The 24,390-nt window shown below is 39.9% G+C and overlaps 1 protein-coding gene and 1 long non-coding RNA gene across 2 annotated transcripts in view; one reads left to right on the plus strand and one right to left on the minus strand.

Moving 5' to 3' along the window:
• LOC142651716 (uncharacterized) overlaps positions 1-1,864 on the minus strand; it is a 47,661-nt gene extending 45,797 nt beyond the window's left edge. The window contains exon 1 of the long non-coding RNA XR_012847700.1: positions 1,795-1,864. This is a non-coding gene — a long non-coding RNA (uncharacterized LOC142651716). The remainder of the gene's footprint in view (positions 1-1,794) is intronic.
• The window catches only part of DROSHA (drosha ribonuclease III), a 270,019-nt gene that overhangs the window by 93,599 nt on the left and 152,030 nt on the right, over positions 1-24,390 (plus strand). The window contains exons 13-16 of the mRNA XM_075826743.1: positions 13,695-13,864; positions 15,299-15,423; positions 20,504-20,603; positions 23,083-23,190. Coding sequence (XP_075682858.1) covers positions 13,695-13,864; positions 15,299-15,423; positions 20,504-20,603; positions 23,083-23,190 — 503 coding nt within the window. The remainder of the gene's footprint in view (positions 1-13,694; positions 13,865-15,298; positions 15,424-20,503; positions 20,604-23,082; positions 23,191-24,390) is intronic.

Raw genomic sequence — 24,390 nt, forward strand, 5'->3', positions numbered from 1 at the left:
AAGGGAAGCGAAATCTCGCTAGATTACGGAGGTAAACGAGATTTCGTTTCACTTGCTAGAAATCTCAAAGTAAAGAGTCAGAAGTGTCAGGATTCTGAATACACATGACGTCCAGGCTGGAGGTCATGTGTATTCATTATCAGGACACTTCATTAACGTTAATCTCTGTTTATGTGGCTGCACATCGCTGCTGTGTAAATCAATGGAGAGGAGTGTATCACGCTGACTGGTCACTGATTGGTCAGCGTCATACACGTAAACACGCCCAGTTAAAAACACAATACACGCCCAGTTGGACATAACGAAAAAAAAAACGCTAGTTGTCCATTTCAAACCTGATTTGCATATATATAAAATAGCTCATAACTTGGCCAAAAATGAACGTTTTAAAAAAAACCAAAAACAAAACGTTACTGTTATCTACATTGCAGCGCCGATCACATGCAATAGGAGATAGGGATTTGAGAATCTGGTGACAGAGCCTCTTTAAAGCAAATGTATCCTCAGAAAATTAAACCTTACTTAAAGAGAATCTTGTCACGCTGCCCTATCTGAGGGCAGCATAAAGTGGTGCCGGAGACCCTGATTCCAGCTGTGTATCACTTACCTTCCAATATTCATAAAATCGCTGCTTTTCTCCTGCAGCGTGAGCCGAGCAAGATGTCTTCTCCATAATGGGCTCTGGAGTCCTCGATATTCATGAGCAGAATCTAGCTTCGCCTACTCGACGCTGATGCTCAGTGTGGGGAGAAAGCTGTCCATCAGTGGCCATCGGGCAGGGATAGCGGCAGCTCTTGAATACGAGCTGCTGAAGAAAAAAATACCCAACGCTCAAAAGTGATTGAGTGATACAGCGTTGGAATCAAGGTCTCTGGCCCTACTTTATGTACTCGGTAACATAAACCTGCTGACAGAATCCCTTTAAAGAGAACCTTTCACCTGCCCATACATGTGCAGCATATAATGGGCAGGGCTGCACAAACCCTGGGGCACTTAAAAAAAAAATTAAAAAAAATTCTACCCTCTTCCGTTATTTAGATATCGGTGCTGTTATATTTGTTGCCCGATATTTAAATAAACACCTGAACTGTCAATGGGGCATGTAATGGCAAGGGCGCGTGTTACTCTGGCTGTGACACTGTCCAATCGTCTATGGACAGTGTTACAGCAGGAGCGAGGAGAGCGCACGCTCTCACTCTGCAGCTGTCGGCAGACAAGGACCAGACTGATCTCTCGCGAGACATCACACAGTCTTGTACTGGTCTGCCGAACTGGCAAGGGGGCGTGTCACTGCTACGGACCGTGTAAGAGCTGGAGAGAGGAGAGCGCGCATGCACGCGCTTTCCTCGCTTTTTCTGTAACACTGTCCGTAGCTGATTGGACAGTGTCACAGCCATAATAACACGCCCCATTGACAGTTCAGGGGGTTATTTAAACATCGGGCACCAAATAAAATGCCACCTATATCTAAATAACGGAGGAGGGTAGAAAAAGAAATGTAAAGTGCCCGAGGGTTTGCGCTGCCCTGCCTGTTACATGCTGCACTCAGCCGCACATGTATGGGCAGGTGAAAGGTTCTCTTTAACTGTGGTTTTTATTTTAAACATATATTTTTCTTTTCAGTTTTGCTTTGTAGACTGGGACAGGGCCAGCAGCAGGCAGGGGATTTAATGACCTCTCTATTGTACTGCTAGAGGCCTATGTATGGCTGGATATGAACAACATACTTACGAATAAGGCTCTGTACACATGAGAAAACTGTACGCCATTACCTTCTGGAGACCGTCTACTCACGTTGCTCTGTCCATTAACTCGGATTTCAGCAGCAATAAAGCACGCACCCTACTGTACGCTCTGTACAGACAGTGCAGGAAGGAAATCTGCTTCTCCAATATGGTCGGCCTAGGAACGTTTTTAAAGATGAAAAAATGCATTGCTATAATATTTTAAAAAAAAATAATACATAAGGTACATTTTCTCTTGTACATACTTTCATCTAATTAATGAAACTAAAATGAAATACAAGAACTTTCAGGGCATTCATACTAATCTTGTTTTAGTAAAGCCACATAAGTATTTGTAACGTGCTCTAGGTTAGCTGTTCCTATGTTATAATAATTTTTTTTTTTTTAATTAAATGGCTTGCTCAGGTGAATAATATTCCAGCCTTTGAAATTTCATCTGGTCAGAGTGTTACAGCCGCATCCAGTGCAACAAAGCTTAAAATATCACTAGCTTTGTAAAGGATTCTGTGGTAATGTCACAGAATGTCACACTCGTAGCAGTCAAAGGCTAAGGAACACCACTGTAAAGCTTTTTTTTCTAGTTTTTGTAAGTTCTTTTCTTGTTTCACCATCTTTGAATACATTATTTATGTGGTCTAATTCTTTAGATTTTTATAAATAAAGTTTATTGAAATGAACACTCTATCTATGCACTTTACAAAGTTGCACCAAACACACTTATGATTTATTTAAATAAATAAACAAATTTGAAATTGTTTTCGAAGATATACAGAGTTCAGGCAAATTTTCATAACTCGTAAAATGGACGTACTAGGTTCATTTGACATACTAGAACCTTTATTTCTTGCACTATGACTCTCAATTGCAAAATTCAAAGGTACTCTATACACTACAGGTTCTTAATATCGCAGGAAATAACAAATAATTCAGCATGTTACGGGGTTGTACATAGTAATTTGCCAAAACAATGCCCCATCTCTGTTATTACTTCCTATTCCTTCGGAGCAAACTTGTAGTTACATTGTAACTAGTTGCACCTCATTTAGCAGCAGTAACTGAAACCAAATGCTACCAATAATTTCACATTACTGTTCATAAATTTCATTCCACTCTATAGAAGTTACGAATTTATCTAGGCCAATCAAAAACTTTTATTTTGTTTCACCCCCGTCAGTCCTTCAGTGCCTAAATATATACAGCTGTATTTAGGCCTTCTATACGTATTGTGGGCATGACATGGTAATTTATACTGTACTTTGTTATTACTAAGATACCATTTGTCTAGTGTTTAGATTATACTTTAAAGGGTTGTCTCGGGGGTGCGTCCTTTCAGACCATGATAGCGGACGTGTTTCTGCTGGGCTCTGATCATCCATATCCCTGATTTGTGCTCTTGATACTCGTTAACCCGGCGAACTGACCTACATCTACTGTGTTCTGGCTGCGGCAGGTTCCCTGCTTCTTTACGGTTCCTCCATGGTGAAAATCGGCCCCAGAAACACTGCACAAACCTTGGAGCGATTTGTGCGCAGGCAGCCCCAAAAAGGGGTGATCCCTTGCACCAGACCACAACTCAGCGGCTGAACTCCTCCTGCAACTAGTCTCGAAACATCTTGCTGCTTCCACCGCACATCAGTCGACCCTTAAGGTAAGCTGGATAAGGTACAGGTGGATCTCAGTCTCCTGCGCCATGACTTCCAGGTCATGACAGCTGAAGACCACATCTCCTCTATAGAGGATCAACTGATACATCTGACTGCTAAAGTCGGTTCACTCTCCTTTACAGCTAACAATTGGCAAACCAAGACGGATGACTTTGAAAACTACCTTCCACGCAACAATGTGTGGGTGGTGGGCCTGCCGGAGCGCACCAAGGGTTCCCACCAGACCCCCTGCCCCCTGGAGCACTGCCGCAACACTTCCTTATGTGGCTGTTGAACTGTAAGGACTGGGATAAAATCCTTACCTTGGCCCGGCTGAAGGGCCCCATTAAGTTAGTTGCACAACTTGCCTGTTTCCTTCTTCCTGGATTTTTCGGTCGGGCTTCAGAAGCGCACAGCGACTTTTGTAGCAGTCAAACGTCTGAAAGACAGGCATCTCATAATCCATGGCCTTTCCAGCTCGACTACGGGTCATTTGGGATGGCAAAGTGCACATTCTAGAATCACCTTCAGACGTCTCGGCGTGGTTGGACCATATGTCTGGATCTCCTGCGCGTTCTCTTTTCTCTCTCTGGGCAAACTATGCTGCCCTACATGGCGATCCGCTCATCTGTTGGTATAAACTGTTCGCCTTAAGACCTCAGATTAATACCTTTCTACATCTCCTCAAGCTATGACTAGGTGCTTAGCGGTCATTCACCAGATAGCTAGCTAGTTAGACCTCTGTGTATATTACTTGTTTTGGATCCAAACCTACCTATTTGGGGTTCAGTGTAGGTGGGGGGAATTGGGGACTGTTGATGGAGGGTGTTGCTCTTTTTTGATACCTTGTCCCATAATGGTGTTTGAATCCAAATTAGCTCTATAATCTGATGACCTCATTCTCTTCCTTCGTGACTCTGGCCCCTCTACATCTGCCATTGGCCTGGTTGATGAGTTTGGCTCTTACTTGGGCTTCCTCATCAATTGGGCAAGTCAGCCCTCTACACTATGATGATAATAATAACGTAATCGCTGCTGGGGGTTAACCACTTTCTGTTGTACCATACTTCTGATATTTAGGGATAGAAGTTCTTCGTACCATGTTTGAGTTCCATCATCTTAATGTCCTTCCTCTCCTTCAATTGGTTACTGACCAAACCAAAGTGTGGCGTAGCCTTCCAACTCCAGTTAAGGGTCGAATTAACATGATAAAATTTATACTTCCTACGTTTCTCTACATTCTACAACACGCGTGCCTTCCCATAGCGAAATCTTTTTTTAAACGGTGTCTTTTCATTTGGCATAACTCTAGGATCAAACTTAGTCTTACCCCTCTAAAACGTAATAATGCTGATGGGAACTTGGCCCTTCCCCGCTATTTTCTATACTACTTCTCCACGCAGGCTAAATACCTGGGACCCTGACTCCTGTCCTCTCCAGTGGTGAGCACCGAAAGCCTTCTACAGGAGTCATCTGGTATAGCTAGTCGTCTCATATTAAAAAGCTGTTTGCCACATCAGAGCCATTGTCTGTCTAGCTGGTACCTATGGGAAAATCCGTTGCTGGGTAAACTAGGGCATGTACAGGGCTGAGCATTTTGGCATAACCGGCGCATAGTATACATTTCCCATTTGATTGAAAATGACACCTGGATGTCCTTTGAACAATTGCAGAGTACGTACAACTTAGATTTCTTAAACTCGGGCATGCTCTACAAGCACAATTTTGTGATTCCCCTAGAGTTTCGGGGGCAAATTACCACTGTTATCATTACCTCCAGATGTCATAGATGCACTCAAGAGGTTGCTGATTTTTTGGAACCTCATTTCGGAATCATCTTTTATATTGCCTAATTTTGGAAGGATGTGATAGATACCCTAAGCTCTATTGTACGTGTTCCTATATCCCCTGCTATGTTTGTTTTTGCTACCTGGGGGAGGCTGATGTATGGTCCCATCATCAACAGATATTTCTCTGAGAATTGCTTTTTTCTCGTAAGGCTATTGTATTACCCTTGATGGCTCCCTCTTCCCCCAAATTGGCCCAGTGGCTTAGGATGACGCCCTACCCTTTGAAAAAAATCTTCTCACCACCTGAAATGTCCTCATAAATTTTGATAAATTTGTGCCCCATGGAGCGGCTCAGCCTTGACTCTGGCCCTGGAGGGGTCTGATTTATTTGATAACTTACAAAACTCCCTTTTAATTAATAATTTGCTGTAATGTGAAGCCAGGCTCTCGTGGCACAATGTGCCCATGTCTATGTCCTAATTGCTCTTTTGTTGCTATAACTCTGTATGGTATTCATTTTGTGATCTGTACATATGACGTCATGACTGACATTTTGTTTTATTTATTTATACGGTCTTTTGTTATTTGTATGCCAATTTTACATAGTTATAGAAAATTTGGAATAAACAGAAATAAAAAAAGAAGGGGTTGTCTCATCACAGACAACCCCTTTCACATGGGACCCAGCTGATTTTGACTCCGCTGCAGGGGAAATTTAGTGTTACGTGGACGGCTCATTTGCGCCAGAGCAGGAGCCCTTTAAAAAGCCGTTTTTAATACATTTTGTTAATAAAACACGGAGAACCCCTTGTATGAATGAATAATTTAATATGAATTATATTGCGTAAAGCCCAGTTGACTTTTTCTATACCTTTCACTTTAAATATTAGTTGTGCAGTATTTTTTATAGATAAGTATATTTTAATGTAGCACTATGTTAATTATTCATACACTGTTTATCCGATTGCCACAGCAACCAGCAGGTGGTACTAGAATATGAAAGTGATGCCATAATGGCTCAAACATTCACTATTGTGCTACATAGATAAATAAAACTTGGCTTATAAGAGTGGACTTAGAAATATCAAGGCCTAAAATGTGTTTCATTTTACATGTGCACAAAAATGGCTGTGGGCTATAACTCCTGGGTACAAGTAGGATAATGCTGAAGATTATTGCTTTTTAAAGTATTCCCAAAAGCTTTTGTTTGTTCGATGGCGTTATCCAATTTCCTCAATAGCTAGTTGGATACATCCATAACTGTCCCATAAAAGCCCTAAATGTTTCTCCAGAAGGTCTCATAATGTCTAAAGGCTTTTAATACAGCACATAAAATCAATAGCAAAAGCATGCCAACACTGTACTTATACCAGACAAGCAACTTATTGGGCATTCATTTGGAATGTGTATCAAGTGTTGCCTGGCCAGAAACATTAACTTATGTTTAAACACACGTTTTAATTATATGAAAACAAATGGGCACGGAGCCCTCCTTGCCATGTAGGACAGTGGTGCCTTCATATGGAAAATATAGGCTGCCTTGCACCGTAGGCAGGTGGTTTTATGGTCTTATGTCTAGTATGTAATTGTGGTGAATAAAAAAATGTGGTGTCACGGGGCTCCAAGACACATCACGGCAATATCTTTAAGAACACATTATTAAAGTCTACACCTGAAACCTTAAATCGGTAATAGTAGGGAAATTCAGACGGAGACGACTTCCTGCTATTATAAAGCGTAATTAAAATGACCAGCTTCATCGTGTTCTATACCGATCAGCCATAACATTAAAACCACCTGCCTAATATTGTTCTGCCAATAAAAGCTCTGACACGTCGAGGCATGGTCTTCGGAAGGTGTCCTGTGGTATCCAGCACCAAAACAATAGCAGCAGATCCTTTTAAGTCCTGTAAATTGCTAGGTGGGACCCCTATGGATTGGATTTGGTTTTTTCCAGCACATCCCACAGATTATTGATTGGATTGAGATTTTGGGAATTTGGAGGCCAAGTAAACATCCTGAACTCTGTCATGTTCCTCAAACGATTCCAGAACAATTTGTGCAGTGCAGCAAGGTGCATTATCTTGCTGAAAGAAGCCACTGCTATTATGGAAGGCCATTGCCATAAATTTATGTATTTGGTTTGTAACAATGTTTAGGTAGGTGGCATGTGTCAAAGTAACATCCACGTGAATGCCAGGAATCCCAGCAGAACATTGCCCAGAGCATTTTACTGTCTCCACCTGCTTTCCTTTTTCCTATAGTTTAACGTGGTACCATCTCTGACCCAGGTAAGCGACGTACATGCACCCGGCCATCCACATGATGTAAAAAAAAGTGATATATCAGACCAGGCCACTTTTTCTTCCAGTGCTCCATGGTCAAGTTCTGATGCTCACATACCCATTGTAGGTGCTCTCGGTAGGGGACAAGGGTCAACATGGGCACTGAGTGTTCTGCACATTCACTTTATCCGCAATACGTGTTCTGGGGATTTGGACCAGATCGTTTAGCCTTTGCTTTTCACACAGCTTCAATGAGCCCTGGGCACCCATGATCCCAGTTCACCGGTTGTTTTCTTTGAACCACTTTTGGTAGGTACTAACCGCTGCATCGCAAGAACACCCCACAAGGCCTGCCTTTTTGGAGATGCTCCGACATCTTCAGCCCTTCTCAAAGTCGCTCACATCCTTAGGCACCCTCTTTTTTTTTATTTTTTTTTCCTTCTTCCAACACATCAACTTCAAGAACAGACTGTTAACTTGCTGTCTAATATATCCCACCCCTTGACAGGCACCATTGTAATCAGATTATCAATGTTATTCAGTTTACCTGTCGGTGGTTTTACTGTTATGGCTGATCGGGGTTTATGACTTATGTGGAATGCGTATTTTACGTTCTGGTTTCGGAAAGACAACCGAATACAGTACTTTCATCAAATAGTCTACAACTCCTACTATTTTGAAGTCTGGAATTGCAGATTCCTTTGCTTATTCGAATCTGTCGGTCCCAGTTTTCCAAGCATGTTACTTTTTTATTTTTAGGACATGTCAGAAAGTAAAAAAGGTGATGATTATGGCAGGTATGTGCTGGGAATGTTCTGTGCCAGTAAAAGTTCAATCTCAGGGGGTTTAAATACGGTCGGGTGGGTCACATTCCTTTATAGAACCAGTATTTTGTATAAACAGCAGCACATTGATGAAAGTGAGAAGATGATGTTCGTCTTTTACAGTTTGTATAAAAGTGACCATCAGTCACACAATGCAGCTTGGGTGCAGCAGTGCTCTTTAATATTAAAGAGGCTCTGTCACCAGATTCTCAAATCCCTATCTCCTATTGCATGTGATCGGCGCTGCAATGTAGATAACAGTAAAGTTTTTTGTTTTTTTCAAAAGCGTTCATTTTTGGCCAAGTTATGAGCTATTTTATATATATATATATATATATATATATATATGCAAATGAGCTTTGAAATGGACCACTGGGCGTTTTTTTTTCGTTATGTCCAACTGGGTGTGTATTGTGTTTTTAACTGGGCGTGTTTACGTGTATGACGCTGACCAATCAGTGACCAGTCAGCGTCATACACTCCTCTCCATTCATTTACACAGCAGCGATGTGCAGCCGCATACACAGAGATTAACGTTAATCAAGTGTCCTGATAATGAATACACATGATCATCCAGCCTGGACGTCATGTGTATTCAGAATCCTGACACTTCTGAATCTTTTCTGTGAGATTCCAGCAAGCCACGCGTAATCTCGCGAGATTACGGAGGTAAACAAGATTTTGTTTCCCTTGCTGGAAATCTCAAAGAAAAGATTCAGAAGTGTCAGGATTCTGAATACACATGACGTCCAGGCTGGATGATCATGTGTATTCATTATCAGGACACTGCAGTAACGTTAATCTCTGTTTATGTGGCTGCAGATCGCTGCTGTGTAAATCAATGGAGAGGAGTGTATGACGCTGACTGGTCACTGATTGGTCAGCGTCATACACGTAAACACGCCCAGTTAAAAACACAATACACGCCCAGTTGGACATAACAAAAAAAAAAAGCCCAATTGTCCATTTCAAAGCTCATTTGCATATATATAAAATAGCTCATAACTTGGCCAAAAATGAACGTAAAAAAAAAAACGTTACTGTTCTCTACATTGCAGCGCCGATCCCATGAGATAGGGATTTGAGAATCTGGTGACAGAGATTCTTTTTCGTTTTGGGAAATGTGCTGCAAATATTTATTTATTTATTTTTTTGGTTAATGTTGGTGAGTAGTAGCCGGAGTACAGAGGACAGCATAGTACTAATGCAGCATATATTTGTTGATGCTCCCCGGGGGGTGAGCTGGTTAGAGATGCTGCTTTCTCCACAAAGTGGGGCAGAGTAAGATCAGGTGGAAGCATTACAAGCAAGGAGAACTGTGCACATAATCGGATATGGAAACTGCAATCCATGTCTCCTACTGACTGTAAATTGTGTTTTAGCTTAGGAACCCAAAGTGCAGATATATACGTTTTTCCATTTTTTTTTATTGCGATCGTATTACAGAAATTTGTGCCTTGTCAAGTGGTTTTCCTAATCCAATACAACCATTTTATATATGGTGTGCATGTTTTATTTTGAGTATATCATCCTCCTATATTACAGCATAAAGATCCCTGTTTTAATATAAAATGAGAAAAAAAACATACTTTTACGCTGGATGATTTGTTGCTTTTTGGATCCTATGCTGAAGTGAATTCAACGGCATTTCTAAGATTGCTAGAATGGACCTTGCTGTGAAATGTTCCAGTGCATTGTGTAAAGCTAAGTTTTGTTACCTGTCATAAAAACAGCATGTCAGATTCATACAAAAGAGCTCTAAAATGGCATTTTTCAAATCTTAAGACCTATAAGCTCTTTGTAAGTTGTGTCTTAGTTGTACACATGAATGCATTTTCCTATGCAACACCGGATTCGTGTTGTTTTTCCTGTTGAAGTTGAAATATATTGATTAAATGTGCCTATACTAAAAGTTTTGCTGCTATTCTTAAATGGTTAAAGAGCAGCTTTTTTTAAAAATGGAAATATGAGATTGTGTGTGTGTGTGTGCGCGTGTGTGTGCGTCTGTGTGTGTTTTTTTTTACACTGATCACTGGTTTTTATTGTTATGGCTGAAGTGAATAACATTAATTATGTCTATATATAAAGGCACTTGTTAAGGGGTGGGATATATTAGACAGCAAGGGAACAGTCTTGACGTTGATGTGTTGGAAGCAAGAAAAATAGCTAATTGTAAGGATCTGAGCGACTGACTAGGCAATGGCTACACGACTGGGTCGGAGCATCTCCAAACTGCAGCTGTGCGAGGGAAACTAAGGCTAGCCCATCTGGTCCGATACCACAGAAGAACTGTTTTGGTACAAATTGCCTGCTCCGTACTAAGCAGATGTCAGCTCTAAGTTACAGCCAACACATCACCGCAACTGGCAGTATGGTAGCAACTGCAGCATCTAGCCGTTAGATTGAGGGGGCACCCCCTGTCGTGATCACAAGGTCGTGATGGTTTTCATGTCAGCCTGGAGGCCTAATGAAGGTCCCCCAGGTCTGCCATATTTCTGCTCCTATTTAGCCCCGCATAAACAATATAATGCACTAAATGCATTTTGCAGTATTCTGTGCAAGCAATCTAACAATCGCTGGTTCAAGTCCCCTACGGGACTAATAAAGAAAAATGTAAATAATAAAAATGTTTTTATATATATATAAAAACAGCCAGCAGCAGCACTCGCGTTATCCAAAGTGAATGGGTGCCAAGCAAGTAGTCCCAATCCATGGACTATATAATATAGAAAAAGAAAATCTTGCAGCACTCCAGTAGAAAAAGCGGTGATTTATTTAATCAACATCAAAAGTGCTTCTTAATGTTCATTGACATTGAATAAATCTCTTGCTTTTCTACCTTCTACTGGAGTACTGCAAGATTTTGTGTGTGTGTGTGTGTGTGTGTGTGTGTGTGTGTGTGTGTATGTATATATGTATGTATATATGTATGTATATATATATATATATATCTCTCAAAAAACATGAACAGTTAATAAAAATAAAAAAATTCTCCCAAAAGCAATGTGAAAAATATAAAAACCATAATTGGTATAAATTGAAATAAAAAGTCCAAACTATTACGATATATCATTATTTAACTTGCATGGTGAACGCCATTAAAAAAATGGCAGCATTGCTGTCTTTTGGTCACCTCGTCAAAAAATGTACCCAAATTAGTACCGATAAAAACGATATAGCACATCCCGCAAAAAAACAAGATATCACACCGCTCAACAGATGTTTTTTTTTTTTTAACAATTTAGTTTTTTCTTTGTAAAAGTAATAAAGCAGAAAACAAACTATATAAACTTAAAATATCGCTATATTCTTATTGAACCGCAGAATATAGTTAACCTGTAATTTTACCGCACGGTGAATGCCGTAAAATCAACACCCAAAAAACTGAGACATCAACACTTCACAAATTTGTTTCCAGTTTCCCAGTACATTATATGGTACAACGGATGGTGCCATTAAAAACTAAAACTTGCCCCGCAAAAAAACAAGCCTGCATAAATTCAGCTAAATCTACGGAAAAATAAAAAAAGTTATAGCTTTTGGAAAAACTAAAATGAAAGGCCCAAACATCGCTGCAGGGGCAAGGGGTTAAGTGGAGTGTTCACGCTCACAAGGGTTGTCATTAGCTTTCTGCAGATCCTGAATCTACAGGCCTAGCAAAAAACCTACTGTACACCTAAGGTAGCAATACACATACAATAGCTAGTCATTCCCATTACGGAAGGTCCTAGAAATTCTAGCCACACATTTATAAATGGTAAAGTGTAATAGCTTGCTTTAGTTCAATAATGGTGTAAGGATTGTCTCTAAAGCGAAAGTGCGGTCTTCAAATTTCTTCATTTTATTACTTTGCAAACCCTGTTCTTTGTTATGTACTAAAGTTATCCTTATTTCAATGCCAATCGGGGTCTGTGCAAAGCTTGGGGACAACCCACATGGGCACGTGTGGTCTTTACCGGTAATGAATGGGTAGGGAGACAGACAGGTGAGCCCTAATCTACCCGCCACTGTCCCTGCCTACTTGCAACGACCCGTCCTAGGCGACGGCGTACAACTGGGCGACGGTCCCTACGCTTAATAAGTGCACGACAGACAAACAGACAAGGGTACACAGAAGTTAGGGAAATGGGGCAGTTGCCCACGGCAGCACCGTGAGCAACGAGAGTAGTGAACGAGCCGAGTCAAACCAGGAGTGTACGAGGTACCAAACGCAGAGCAGGAGAATTGTCAGTAAAGCCAGGGTCAAAATGAAGCAGAGGACAAAATGTTCAAGCAGCAGCAGCAGCAGAGCCAGGACACAAACAGAATCACAGGCAAAGGAGGAGCAGGAAATGCAGGTATAAATAGACAGAGGGCGGGAGCTAGCTCCGTCTGGCCAGGCTGTGATAGGCTCTCCCACTCCTCAGCCTCCCAGCCTGACTGGTAGAAGATCGTGTCACTCTCTCAGACTTAGGAGCAAGTGCAGACTGATTACCCACGGGCGTCGACACAGAAGCGGTGTCTGGCAGATCCTTTACATTTACTTTTGAAATCTATCATCTAATTGGCCATAAAAATTAAAATCTACTGAATATTATATTACCATGAACATAAGAACATCTGGTATTTGCATGTATTTTATTAAAAGTTGAAGAGCAGGGTCACACCACCACACTGAAGTATGGGAAAAAATATCGACCTAGAATATTTATGAACAATATATTCATATTGACTCTGTATTGATTATTTAATGTTTTTTCAGCCATATTTTCTCCTATTGCCCAGCCTCAAATTCCTATATTAATAAAAATTAGAGGCTCCATTGACTTCTATTGGAAAATATGGTACAGATCTGGACAATAATAAAGCATTCTGCATATTTGAAATAGCTGCATTTAACATTGGCTCCGTGTTCAGAATGTTACAAATAACGGAGACCGCGGCAAAAAACGTCCGAATCTGGAAAAAGAACGGGCAAAAAACACTTGCTGGAAAAGGAAGCGACATGCCCTATCTTGAGGCGTTTTCTGCCTCAAAAACCCAATTGAAATCAATGGGAGACGGAAAACAATGCTGCAGCGTTTTTGACGCATTTTGGCAAAAAAGCTATCGGTTTCTTGACGCGTTTGGCCAAAAACTGCCTGCCTTTTTTTCCTTTGCCTGTTGACAAAATATGCGGCAATAAACGCTTGTGGTGCAAGACCACTTAAAAAAATCAGGAGCTGAAGTAACCATTGGCCCAAAGGATTAGAACGTGTCGGCAAAGAGATTGACTACATGTAATATTTAGAAAATATATTTATTGCAATGTTATTAATTTGGTTTAAACTGTACAGATTTGGAAATGTTTGTGGTATAAGGATGTTGGGTTAACATTGGAGAATCGGTTCTTGCTGTAGTGGGTGATGCTAAGTTTTGTACATTGCAGATGGGGGTAAAGAAGTCCTCTCCATGCACCAGGTCCTGCTATACTTGCTAAGAAGTAACAAGGCTTTAGTGCCGGAAGAAGAGATTGCGAATATGCTCCAGTGGGAGGAGCTAGAGTGGCAGAAATACGCAGAAGAATGTAAAGGAATGATTGTCACCAACCCAGAAATGGTAAATGCCCCTAGATCCGTATGTAAAGCGACTACTCATCTAATAGCTTTATTTATCTGTGTGAATTCTATTGTTTTAGCCTCACTTCATCATTTTATTATAATAAAATTGTTCAAGCAAATGTTCACAGGCCTTGTGGAAAGCCTTAAGATGCACTTGAACAATGTTTAATATAAAGATGACTCTGCTGACCATGTAATAATTTGTGTTTGTCTGGCTTTACATGTAAGCTACAATTCCCAATGATTCCTAATCACAGCGGTCCAGGAAGCTGAGGTCTTAGGAGTTGTTTGAAGAACTGATATAGTTATGTAGAACTTACGTGAGGGGAAAAATGTTGTCACTACTGAATTTCTTTTCCAACAAAATAATGACCCGTGAGGTAAAAACAAAATTCCATGTCGAAATTGCTTCTCTAACCCCTGAAATTATGGCACAGCAGGTTTGACACGGGGTAGACTTCGATACCGGCAGCAAATTATGGCTCCGAATTTAAGTATATTACATTTGTTTATTTTATTTATCTTTAGGCATATTTAATTATTTTGAATCTCCTATGCCATATTTTTAGGGGGTCACAACGTTTTTTAGGCCTATAGTTTTATTGCTTTGTTGGGGACTGAAATTCGCTGGTGACCACATTGTTTCCGCCTTTTTGTAGGCAAGCACGTGGACCACAGAAGCAGCTCTCCAGTATAATTGCTCAACAAATACTCCACTGCTCCGCATCCCGCTTACCTGTGAGAAGAATGTGTGGTCCATGGAGTAGTAGAGATTATGCTTAAATACACTGAAACCTGAAATTTTCAGCTTCTGTGTAGTATTTACGAAGATTTAAACTAACACAACTACTATAGATGAGCTACTTTCTAAACCGCTCTATGCATAAAGTACGTTTTTTGGGGAGAAAATGTTCTTTAGAGGGTATATAGCATAAACCCATGCACAGCAAGCAACTACATACATGTAGGCAGTACAAAACCCTTGGTATAATGTGGTGCGATATACTGTATAGTTTTTCTGTACTTTTTTGACCGGCTTTCTTTTGCCTGTCTTTCTATTACGTCAAATCAGGAGAGTTAGCAGGTCTTATTTTCTATGCCGTAAGTGCAGATAAAGGTCATTTTTATCTATGTTGGTCATTAATATTTTTCTCCGAAAGAAATCACTCTAAAAAGCCTCATAGTTTGGCCCTTTCTGCCGTCCCCTAGGACAACATTGACGTTTCTACACCTGCATTGTATTCCAGCTGACATTGAAGAAGGAGCTATGAAATCTCTTCAACAACTTCCTAGGGCTCTTTTAAGCTTTCTAAAGAGTGGTTTTGACAAGCCAACAACCCCTGCAGTTCCGTATTAATGATATGTTAACGCCAGTATAGTTAAACATTTCTATTGCTATAGTTAACAGCTTCATTATTATTTTAATTTGCAGAAACCAAGTTCTGTTCGAATTGATCAGCTTGACCGGGAGCAGTTTAACCCAGAAGTAATTACGTTCCCCATTATTGTACATTTTGGCATAAGACCTGCTCAGCTCAGCTATGCCGGAGATCCACAGTAAGTTCTTGTTATTAGACACATTGCTGGTTGTATGTGTGGTCATTCTTTAGTTGGATACGAGTACAGAGAGATATTATTAGAGGAAGATGGCAAACCGCATACTGGTAGGAATATACAAGGTGGGCCCGATTTATCAAAATTATCTAGCATAGAAATTGTCCTTGCTGCCCGTAGCAACCAATCAGAGCTCGGTGTTCATGTCCTAACCCCTTAATGACCAGGCCAATTTTTCATCTTTGTTTTTTCTTCCCCATCTTCCAAAAAGCCATAACTTTTTTATTTTTTTTTATTTTTAGTTGACAAAGCCGTATGATGGCTTGTTTTTTGCGGGACGAGATGTAGGTTTTTCATGGCACCATTTAACGTATCATATAATGTACTGGAAAACTGAAAAAAATAATATTTGTGGGGCGAAATAGTAAAAAAAAAGAACCTGTAAAATCTGGAATTGTGTTTTTGGGTTTCGTTTTTACGGCGTTCATCGTGCTTTAAAAACGACGTGTCAACTTTATACGATTACGAGGATACCAAATAAATCTACATATACATTTTTAATATAGCCGTAACTTTTTTAATTTTTCATAGATTTTTTTTTTGTGGGGCGAACGGTAGTACCATTTTTGGGGCACGTGCAAATTTTTCATCACTTTTTTTTTTTATTACATTTTTTAAGGGAGCTAAGGTGACCTAAAAAAACAGCAATTCTCGTGTATGAAATTTTTATTTTACTGTGTTCACTGTGCGGGTTAAATAACATTATATTGTAATAGTTCAGACCTTTATGGACGCGGCGATACCAGTTATGTTAATTTTTATTTTTAACATTGGTTTCGAGAAAAAAAATAGGAAAGGGGTTTTATGAACTTTCCCCCCAAATTTTTTTACACAATAAAATAACTTTTAACAGGTTTTTGTTTATTTCTTTTAGTCCTCCTAGGGTACTTGAATTAGCGATCTTTGAATCGCTTTCACTATATATTGCGATACTAATGTATTGCGGTATATTGTGATTTTGACAGGGTCCTACTAAGCCCCTGGGGACATTCATTAGGCCCTTAGGCTGCCATGACAACCCTCAGCACCCCGCGATCGCGTTGCAGGTGGGCAATGGGCTGTCAGAGGGGGCCGTTCCCATCTTTCTAACGCATACATTTTAACCTGTACAGTGATTGATTGCGAAGGGCAATAAGGACAGTTTTATGCTTGACACAGGCCCTGTTATTCGTTCTTTTTTGCTGCCTTTTATACAATTTTTAAATTTTTTTTTAAAGGAAAACTCAAGCATAGTAAAGTTAGAAAAGACTGAACCCTTGTGATAACCTGACTCTTGCATGTGCTTTACTGCAATGAAAACGGAGGTCAGATACGTGAAGTAAATGGATTTTCTCACTTAATATTAATAAAACTATCACATAAAATATTGATTTACTTCGCGCCTAGGATGTTGGTGCGTGTACATATACAAACTGATCAATGTGGATTATCACTTTTGATTTTGGTATGTACAGTAAATCTTTATGGATTCCTTCTTTTAAGTGGCTCCCAGAAGAAGCAGTCTGGCTGCAGTATTAAGTGAGATTATAGCAATCTTGCGTTTTATTGAGTTTCAGTGTTATGTGGTTTAGCTTTACAGTTTGCAGAATTTTAACCTGAAGATGAGAAATATGCAGAATCTGGTGAAACAGTCACTTTATGATGAACTTGTAACATCTGTAAACATCCCTGCTGTGACCGCGTCTCAGAATCTAACTTTGTAATTCAAAGAGAATGTCCGTGGCTGGAGATTGAGATAGATGGGAATGTGTAGGAGTTTATAATATAAGATGTGTTGAGCATCATCTATAAAGAGGCTATGCGGAGGATTCTTATGTACGTGAACTTCAAAGGTTAAGTTTGTTTTCTTTCCGAAACTGAACATTCCAGTCCAAATATTCCTTTTAATCACTTATCTGTTTTATAACTTTTTAGAGTGTGATTTTTAAATCTCTAGCATTAAAACGAATCTTTAAGTGTTGCGCTAAACCGCTTCCCCATCTAAATGTATTTTTTACAATATTGATTAATATGGCCGTATGACACAATCCAGGGTTTTTAGGCCTTGTTCATGCAGTGCAGATTTTGCATGTATTTTTTAAGCCAAAACCAGGACCGGAACCTAAACATTAGAAACATATAAAGAAAAGGCCTTATACCTCTGGTCTCCTGGATCCAATTCTGGTTTTAGCTTGAAAAATGCCGCAAATGTGCACTGTGTGAACAGGCTTTCCAGGTTCATTGGTGCCCACGGTGTAAATGGTTATTGCCCTTCTATGTCCACTGTCCGGGAATTTATGGGAAATTTATAATTTGTAACCCTGGTGGTTTGGTATGATGCAGGGGTAATGGTTGTGGGTTAGTGAAGAAAAAGGTACTTTAAAAAAATTGGACCTAATTAGACTAAAATAATTAGAGGGTTCTGAACTCTATTGGTCTGATACAGAGCTCCAAATCCCCTGCTTTCCTTCAAAGAGTCATAGAGGTACATGATAAGATTCTGACCCGCTCAGCTATATATCTACATAACCTAATAACCCATAGGCAATGAGCTCCCCCTAGGGGTGGCAGAAAACTTTCATAATATAGCTTGGTTTTTTCATTAATGTTGCTAGGGCACCTCTAAACTATTCATGAGAAGTTGAGTCAAGTAATCCAGGTAACCAACTAAGGTTTTGAGATTGACCCTAAACTGGGATAAAAATTGAAAGCCAAAACCGCCATCCATGTGTGTGTATACATTTAAATACATATTTTTATATATACTCTTCTGTAATCCTTTTATTCAAAAAGATGTTGCTTTCCAATTTTAATGAACTCACATGCGAACGCAGCAGCGACTGCTAGCCATTATTATGAGCTGTTAAACATTTTAGTAATGAGAAGGCTGAGGTCAATGTTAAGAGGTGGGTCATTTCCTAAATGTAATTGAATATATTGGAAGCCTGGTACTACACAATTAAAGAAAATCCAATATCTGGGGAAAAAAGCGTCCAAGCCTACTAGACCGTTTTCACAAATTGTTGCGTCCAGTCTTATGTCCTTGTTACTTCTGTCTTTGCATGTCAGCCCCCCACCCCCTCCCAACAAGAGCGAGGCACTTTTATTCCGCATCTCATGATCTAGAACGCTAAGAAAACATTGCAATTTATACTGATTACGTACATTGAACTCCTGTTTACATATATTTGTCACTGTCTTGGTTTCAAGAAAGTGTTTAATGAAGATTCATGTTCTTGTGCTAATTGTTTATTGAAAACTTTGAGAGACAAGAGTCTAATTATCCATGGCTAGTTAACAGCGGGGAGTTCATCTGTAAGAGAGAAAACCCAGGTTAGAAGAGTGTGATATATAAACGTTATTATTCCGCAAAATAAAGACAAATGGCATCACTGGATAGGAGTACACCCGTGGCATGAAGAATTCCAGGCGAGAAATATATATGTGCGTGCTTAGGAGGGGTGATTGCTCATCTCTGACGCTTTGTTTCTCAATACTGATAAGGATTCATTGCTTATGGTTGACTCTGGCTTGTATCACGCTGTCGGTTGCTCCTCATTCTCCCTTCCTGACCATTAACCTGGTGAGTAGATGTCTGTTATACACATACTGTAGCATGGTAACATAGCCGGCATAGTTTGGATTACTAGGTGTCACAAATATTCACCGGAATACGGGAATATCTCCCCCTAAGTATGTTATTAAAGATCCCTACCGGCTGGATCTCTGCAAGGGGAATCGGTGCCGTTCAAGTCTGTACATATGGCATCTCACAAAGCCAACCAGAACCCTACTCTGACGTGGTGCTGTGATAGCCTGCGGCAAATCCATGTTCATTTTTTCAAATGAGCATACTATAGATTTGCAAATCGGCAGCGTGTTTTAGTCTGCGCAGATATTTTACGGAGTGTGCGAATGTGGTATATAATAACCCATTCACGTGCCTTATCAGCGCATCTTCTAAGTGACGTTCTGATCAGGTCAAAGTAAATCTTTGCTGTCAGCCATAGTCCGTGCAGCTCACTGAAAAAAATGTGAAACATAGAAGCTGTAGTAGTGAAAAAGGGCATATTTTTGTTTTAATAAAAGTAAATGACAGAATGGATTTTGATCACTAATTGTGTGTGTACGAATATATCTCGCCGTTAAGCCAAAAGAGGTTATGGAGCAGTGTACGCGGATTTCAGCCACATTTGTAGCATTGCATTAATATTACCATTTATTATTCTCTATATACAGCCCTCTGCAGTATAGAAGGGGCTCATAGCACTGTTCATCCTGCTCTCCCTGGTGCTTACATACAATCAAATAACTACCTTAAATTCTGACACAGATAGTGGCTGAAGAGGGAGCCTGGGAGATATTATTCTGGAAATTGTACCCCCAGAACCACTGATGAGAAAACATGATCTGTTGGCAAGTGAGGAATATTTCCAGATGAATGTAGGCTTTTGTGGATCTGCTCTTTAACTTTACTGCACAACAGTAACAGGATTTTCTATTTCCTCATGAATTTCCTGATTTACCTATAAACGTTCATAGAGCGAACCTTGCAAAGTGACTTCAGCAAAGGGACACTGGCTATTTATCTCTATTTTTACGTTGTGCTAAAAGGTGCTCAATCCACATAATGTTTGCTGAAAGTTTAGAAAAGAGCATGAAGAAATATAGCTCGTCTCTAGAGGAAGAGCGACTGCGACAGGGTGTCATTTACTGTGATGGGAATAATAAAGTTACAGGTGTACGGAACGCATTCTACTTAGATTCAAATGGACAGCGCTATTCCAAACCTAGAATCAGTGACAGTAGTAAAATGAAACATTTCAGAGAAAGGCAACTAAGTGGGACGAGCTGGGGTCAACCGCCGGAGAACGATTACGTAAGCTGGAAAACGGTTTGAGAGCTTCTACATCAAGTCAATGAGCTTCAATGAAGTATTCGGTTTATGACTTCTAGAAAACACTTTACATCATTGCTGTATTCTCCTGGTGAGAGCACATTTTGGGAAGTTCTCCTCTTTGACCGTTTCTTCACCTTTCCCCAGGTACCAGAAGCTATGGAAGAGTTATGTAAAACTGCGCCATCTACTGGCGAACAGCCCGAAAGTCAAACAAGCTGATAAGCAGAAATTGGTCCAGAGGGAGGTAAGCTTTATTTTTACCCACCGAGAACTATTAATGAGGCACAGTTTAGTCTCCATTCGGCATGATATCCAGCGCTGTCACTTAAAACCCTAAGGAATACTATGCAACTTACTTAGTTAAGGTTTCTGGTGGAAAGATATTTAAAAACGGACGGGTTTTGCCTTTTTAAATTGCTTTTTGTTTTCAGTATTCTGCACAAACCTTCTCACTTCCAAAAGTTTCTATTCTTGATCTGAAAGGCAAATTTTTGTCATGTACTATACATGTAATAATCATCTAGTCCATATAATTCCAAGGCTGTTCACTTTTTAGTTCAAGATCTAAAATTTGCTGACTACGCACAGGCGCTTATAAACTAATCTTACAAATCCTTGTTCATATAGTTTCCCACAAAAATCCTCCAAAAAGTTTTCAATATGTGATCATTGTTGCGTGCCATACTGGATCATCCTGACAGATCACTTGTCTCGTACGCTGTGATATTGCAGCTGATACGAAGTAAATATTCTGCCGTGGTCATTACAGGCTTGGATATGTTGTCTTATCCCAAGTGAAGGCTACATTGAAGCCTAGGGACTTAAAGAGCGTCCGTCACGAACATTTAATTTTTCCTTCTTTTGGATTATTATAAAATCATAGAATTATGAATCTTTTCTGTGATTTTCTTTCAATAACTTACACTGCAGCTGTCCTGAATATTATCTATGTACCAAAACGACTGAAGATTCATAAGGACCTTTGCCCTTCATCAGCCCGTTTAGACTACAGGATTTAGCAACTGATTTGTTGATCATGTCACCTGACCTACTCTGCTGAATCTGATTGGTCAGAGCCCTCGCTGCAGCTCCAGCCGTTAGACTCATTTAAATACAAACCGATCCTTTAGGGTATATCTACAAGTAGAATAAATACTGCAGATTTTACACAATGTATTTAATTGCGGGAAATCTGCAGCATAATACAGTAGCAGCAGGGTGCATGAGATTTTAACAAATCTCATCCACACACTGCATAATATATACGCTGAAAAACTTCATAAAATGACCTGCGGTGCAGTTTTTTTTAATTTGCACCATGTCCATTTATGCTGCGAAATCGCTGGTTTTCTGTTGCGTGGTCTCCCCATTGAATTCAATGGGGAGGTAAAACCTGCAACAAATAGCAGATGTTGCCATTTTTTTTGCAGTGGAAAAGTGGTGTGTCCGCCGCAAAAATCGCAACACAGGAAAAAAAAACAAAAAAACTTATACTAACCCAGATCCCTGCGTTTCTGCGTCCAGCCGGCCTTCAGGCATGACGTTTATTCCCATGTGAGTTCTGCAGCCAATCACAGGCGGCAGCAGTCACCTAGGATGAATTGTCATCCCAGGAGGCAGGGCTGCAGGACGTCAGAGGGACGTGTCGTTATGACTACGGGCAAGTATGGGCTTTTTTTTTTTTTTAAAGCTGCGGTTTTCTGCAGCGGACATTTCGGCCGTAAAACTGCACCACTATTTGGTGCGTTATTTCGTCCGTCCGGAATTCCCTGCGTGGAGCTTGGCGTATATGCTGTGTACTGTTACGCAGCGTATCCACCCTATGTGAACATACCCTTAGACTCATTCACTTCAAAGTGAAGGTTACTGAAACACGGCAAGAGAGACACACACGATAGTAATAGATGCTGTTTTAGTTGGAGTTTTAGGCTATGCTCACATCTACATACGGAGCCCCCATTGCAGATTCTGTGGAATTTGACGGGAAGAATAGCGATATTTTCCCCAGCACAACAGCAATCATCTCGGCGGAAGCCGCCACTGGACTCAGCCGTGCAATGGATTCGGCTATGTCGTAGTTTCTGTTCATTAACGGAAATCAAAACACGATATCATCCAAGCCTTTTTTTTTTGTCTTGACCCCGGGGCATTGATTCAGGGCTAGTTGTGTAAATCTAATAGTTTACAGTCACACTTGAACATGTAGCCCTTTTTACGTCATCCTTTCAGACCGACATATTGTATTGTACGTCCTAATTTATGGCTGTTGCACGCTGATGCTTTGCCAGCAGAACTATTGGGCATGCAGTAATTCATTTGTCTATTATGCAAAGTGTACATGCTGTCAGTAATTTAGTAATGGAGTCGCGCTCATGGATGTTTCTATTCCCTGTTCATATGTTCTCTGTAATAACCCAATCATCCAGTTCACTGTGGTTAGGCTGTTTGCAGCGTTCGCTTTATGGCCTGCTTAATCTGTGTTTACATGATGCTTGCATAAGACTTGCTGTCCTACTTTGCCGAAGTTTTTATGGTCACAACACTGAGCAGACATCCATATATTTCAATAGGATTTCTCTTCTGCAATCAAATCTCTATGGCACCTTCCAAGTATTATGTATTTGAGACAGATTTACTTGGTACGATTTCTTCCACATATGGGCAGTTGTCATTGTTTTTCACTGAGATTTCACAACCTAACAATTTTCCTTTCATCTAACTAGGAGGCTCTTCAGAAGATCAGACAGAAGAACACAATGAGGCGTGAAGTGACAGTAGAACTAAGTAGCCAGGGTTTTTGGAAAACTGGCATTCGCTCGGATGTCTGCCAGGTAATTAATATTAATAAGGCCTTGAGGCCTTCTTGGCTGGTCTTCTCTGTAGTCCTTATTTTCCCTTTGCTCCGCATGTAGCATTGCCTAGTTTAGAGCTCGATACTCTTGTCTTGTACATTACCAGGACGCTGCAGTGTTTAAGAATCAGTGGTGTAGGCCACATGGCGCGTCAGTAAAAAAAAAAGACCCATTTCACACCTTTGTAGCTTCAGTCTTTGTTTTTTTTCCAACTCACACCAATCAACTTTAATGGAAGCAGCTAATTATTTAGATTTGACTCTGCATGCGAAGGTGATTTCACACAGTTTTTATCAAACAACACTAGATTGCGCTGAAAGCAAGCAGTGTTTTTTTTTTATTGTAGTTGATTCAGCAATTGGGAAATGAAATCATGGGGTGAATGGAAACCTAAAGAAATGCTGTTCTTAATGTAATAGGTTAAGGGAAACCGGAGCTTGGACATACACATACATTTCTTTGCTTTACAGTTTTTTTCCTACTTGAATTATGATTATTATTTTGGAATGCATTGACGTAGTATAAAGAAGAAATGCATCTAAAACAAATCTTTCAAAAATTACATTGGCATCCAAGAAAAATTTGTTACAAATTGGGAATCGCTCAATAGTTCAAAATACAGAGGTAGATATATAAAAGGCAGGAGGATGGATGTGTAGAAGTATTCGTATAATTATAGCTTAACCCCTTTTAGGACGCAGCCTGTTTTGGCCTCGTGGACACAGATGATTTTTTTCAAATCTGACGTGTCACTTTATGTGGTAATAACTCCGGAATGCTTTTACCTATCCAAGCGATTCTGAGATTGTTTTTTTCTCGGGACATATTGTACTTTAGGTTAGTGAAAACATTTGGTTGATAAATTCAATATTTATTTGTGAAAAACATAAAATTTTAGCAAAAATTAGCATTTTTTAAAATTTAAATGTATTTGCTTGTAAAACCGATAGTAATACCACACAAAATAGTTACTAATTAACATCCCCCATATGTCTACTTTATGTTTACATCGTTTTTTTTCACGACCTTTTATTTTTCTAGACCATTATCAGCAATTTCTCATATTTTCAAGAAAGTTTCAAAAGGCTATTTTTTCAGGGACCTGTTCAGTTCTGAAGTGGCTTAGAGGGCCTTCTATATTAGAAAGTCCCCATAAATCACCCCATTTTAAAAACTGCA

This window comes from Rhinoderma darwinii, chromosome 5 (genome assembly GCF_050947455.1).
Source record: "Rhinoderma darwinii isolate aRhiDar2 chromosome 5, aRhiDar2.hap1, whole genome shotgun sequence".
NCBI lineage: Eukaryota > Metazoa > Chordata > Amphibia > Anura > Rhinodermatidae > Rhinoderma > Rhinoderma darwinii.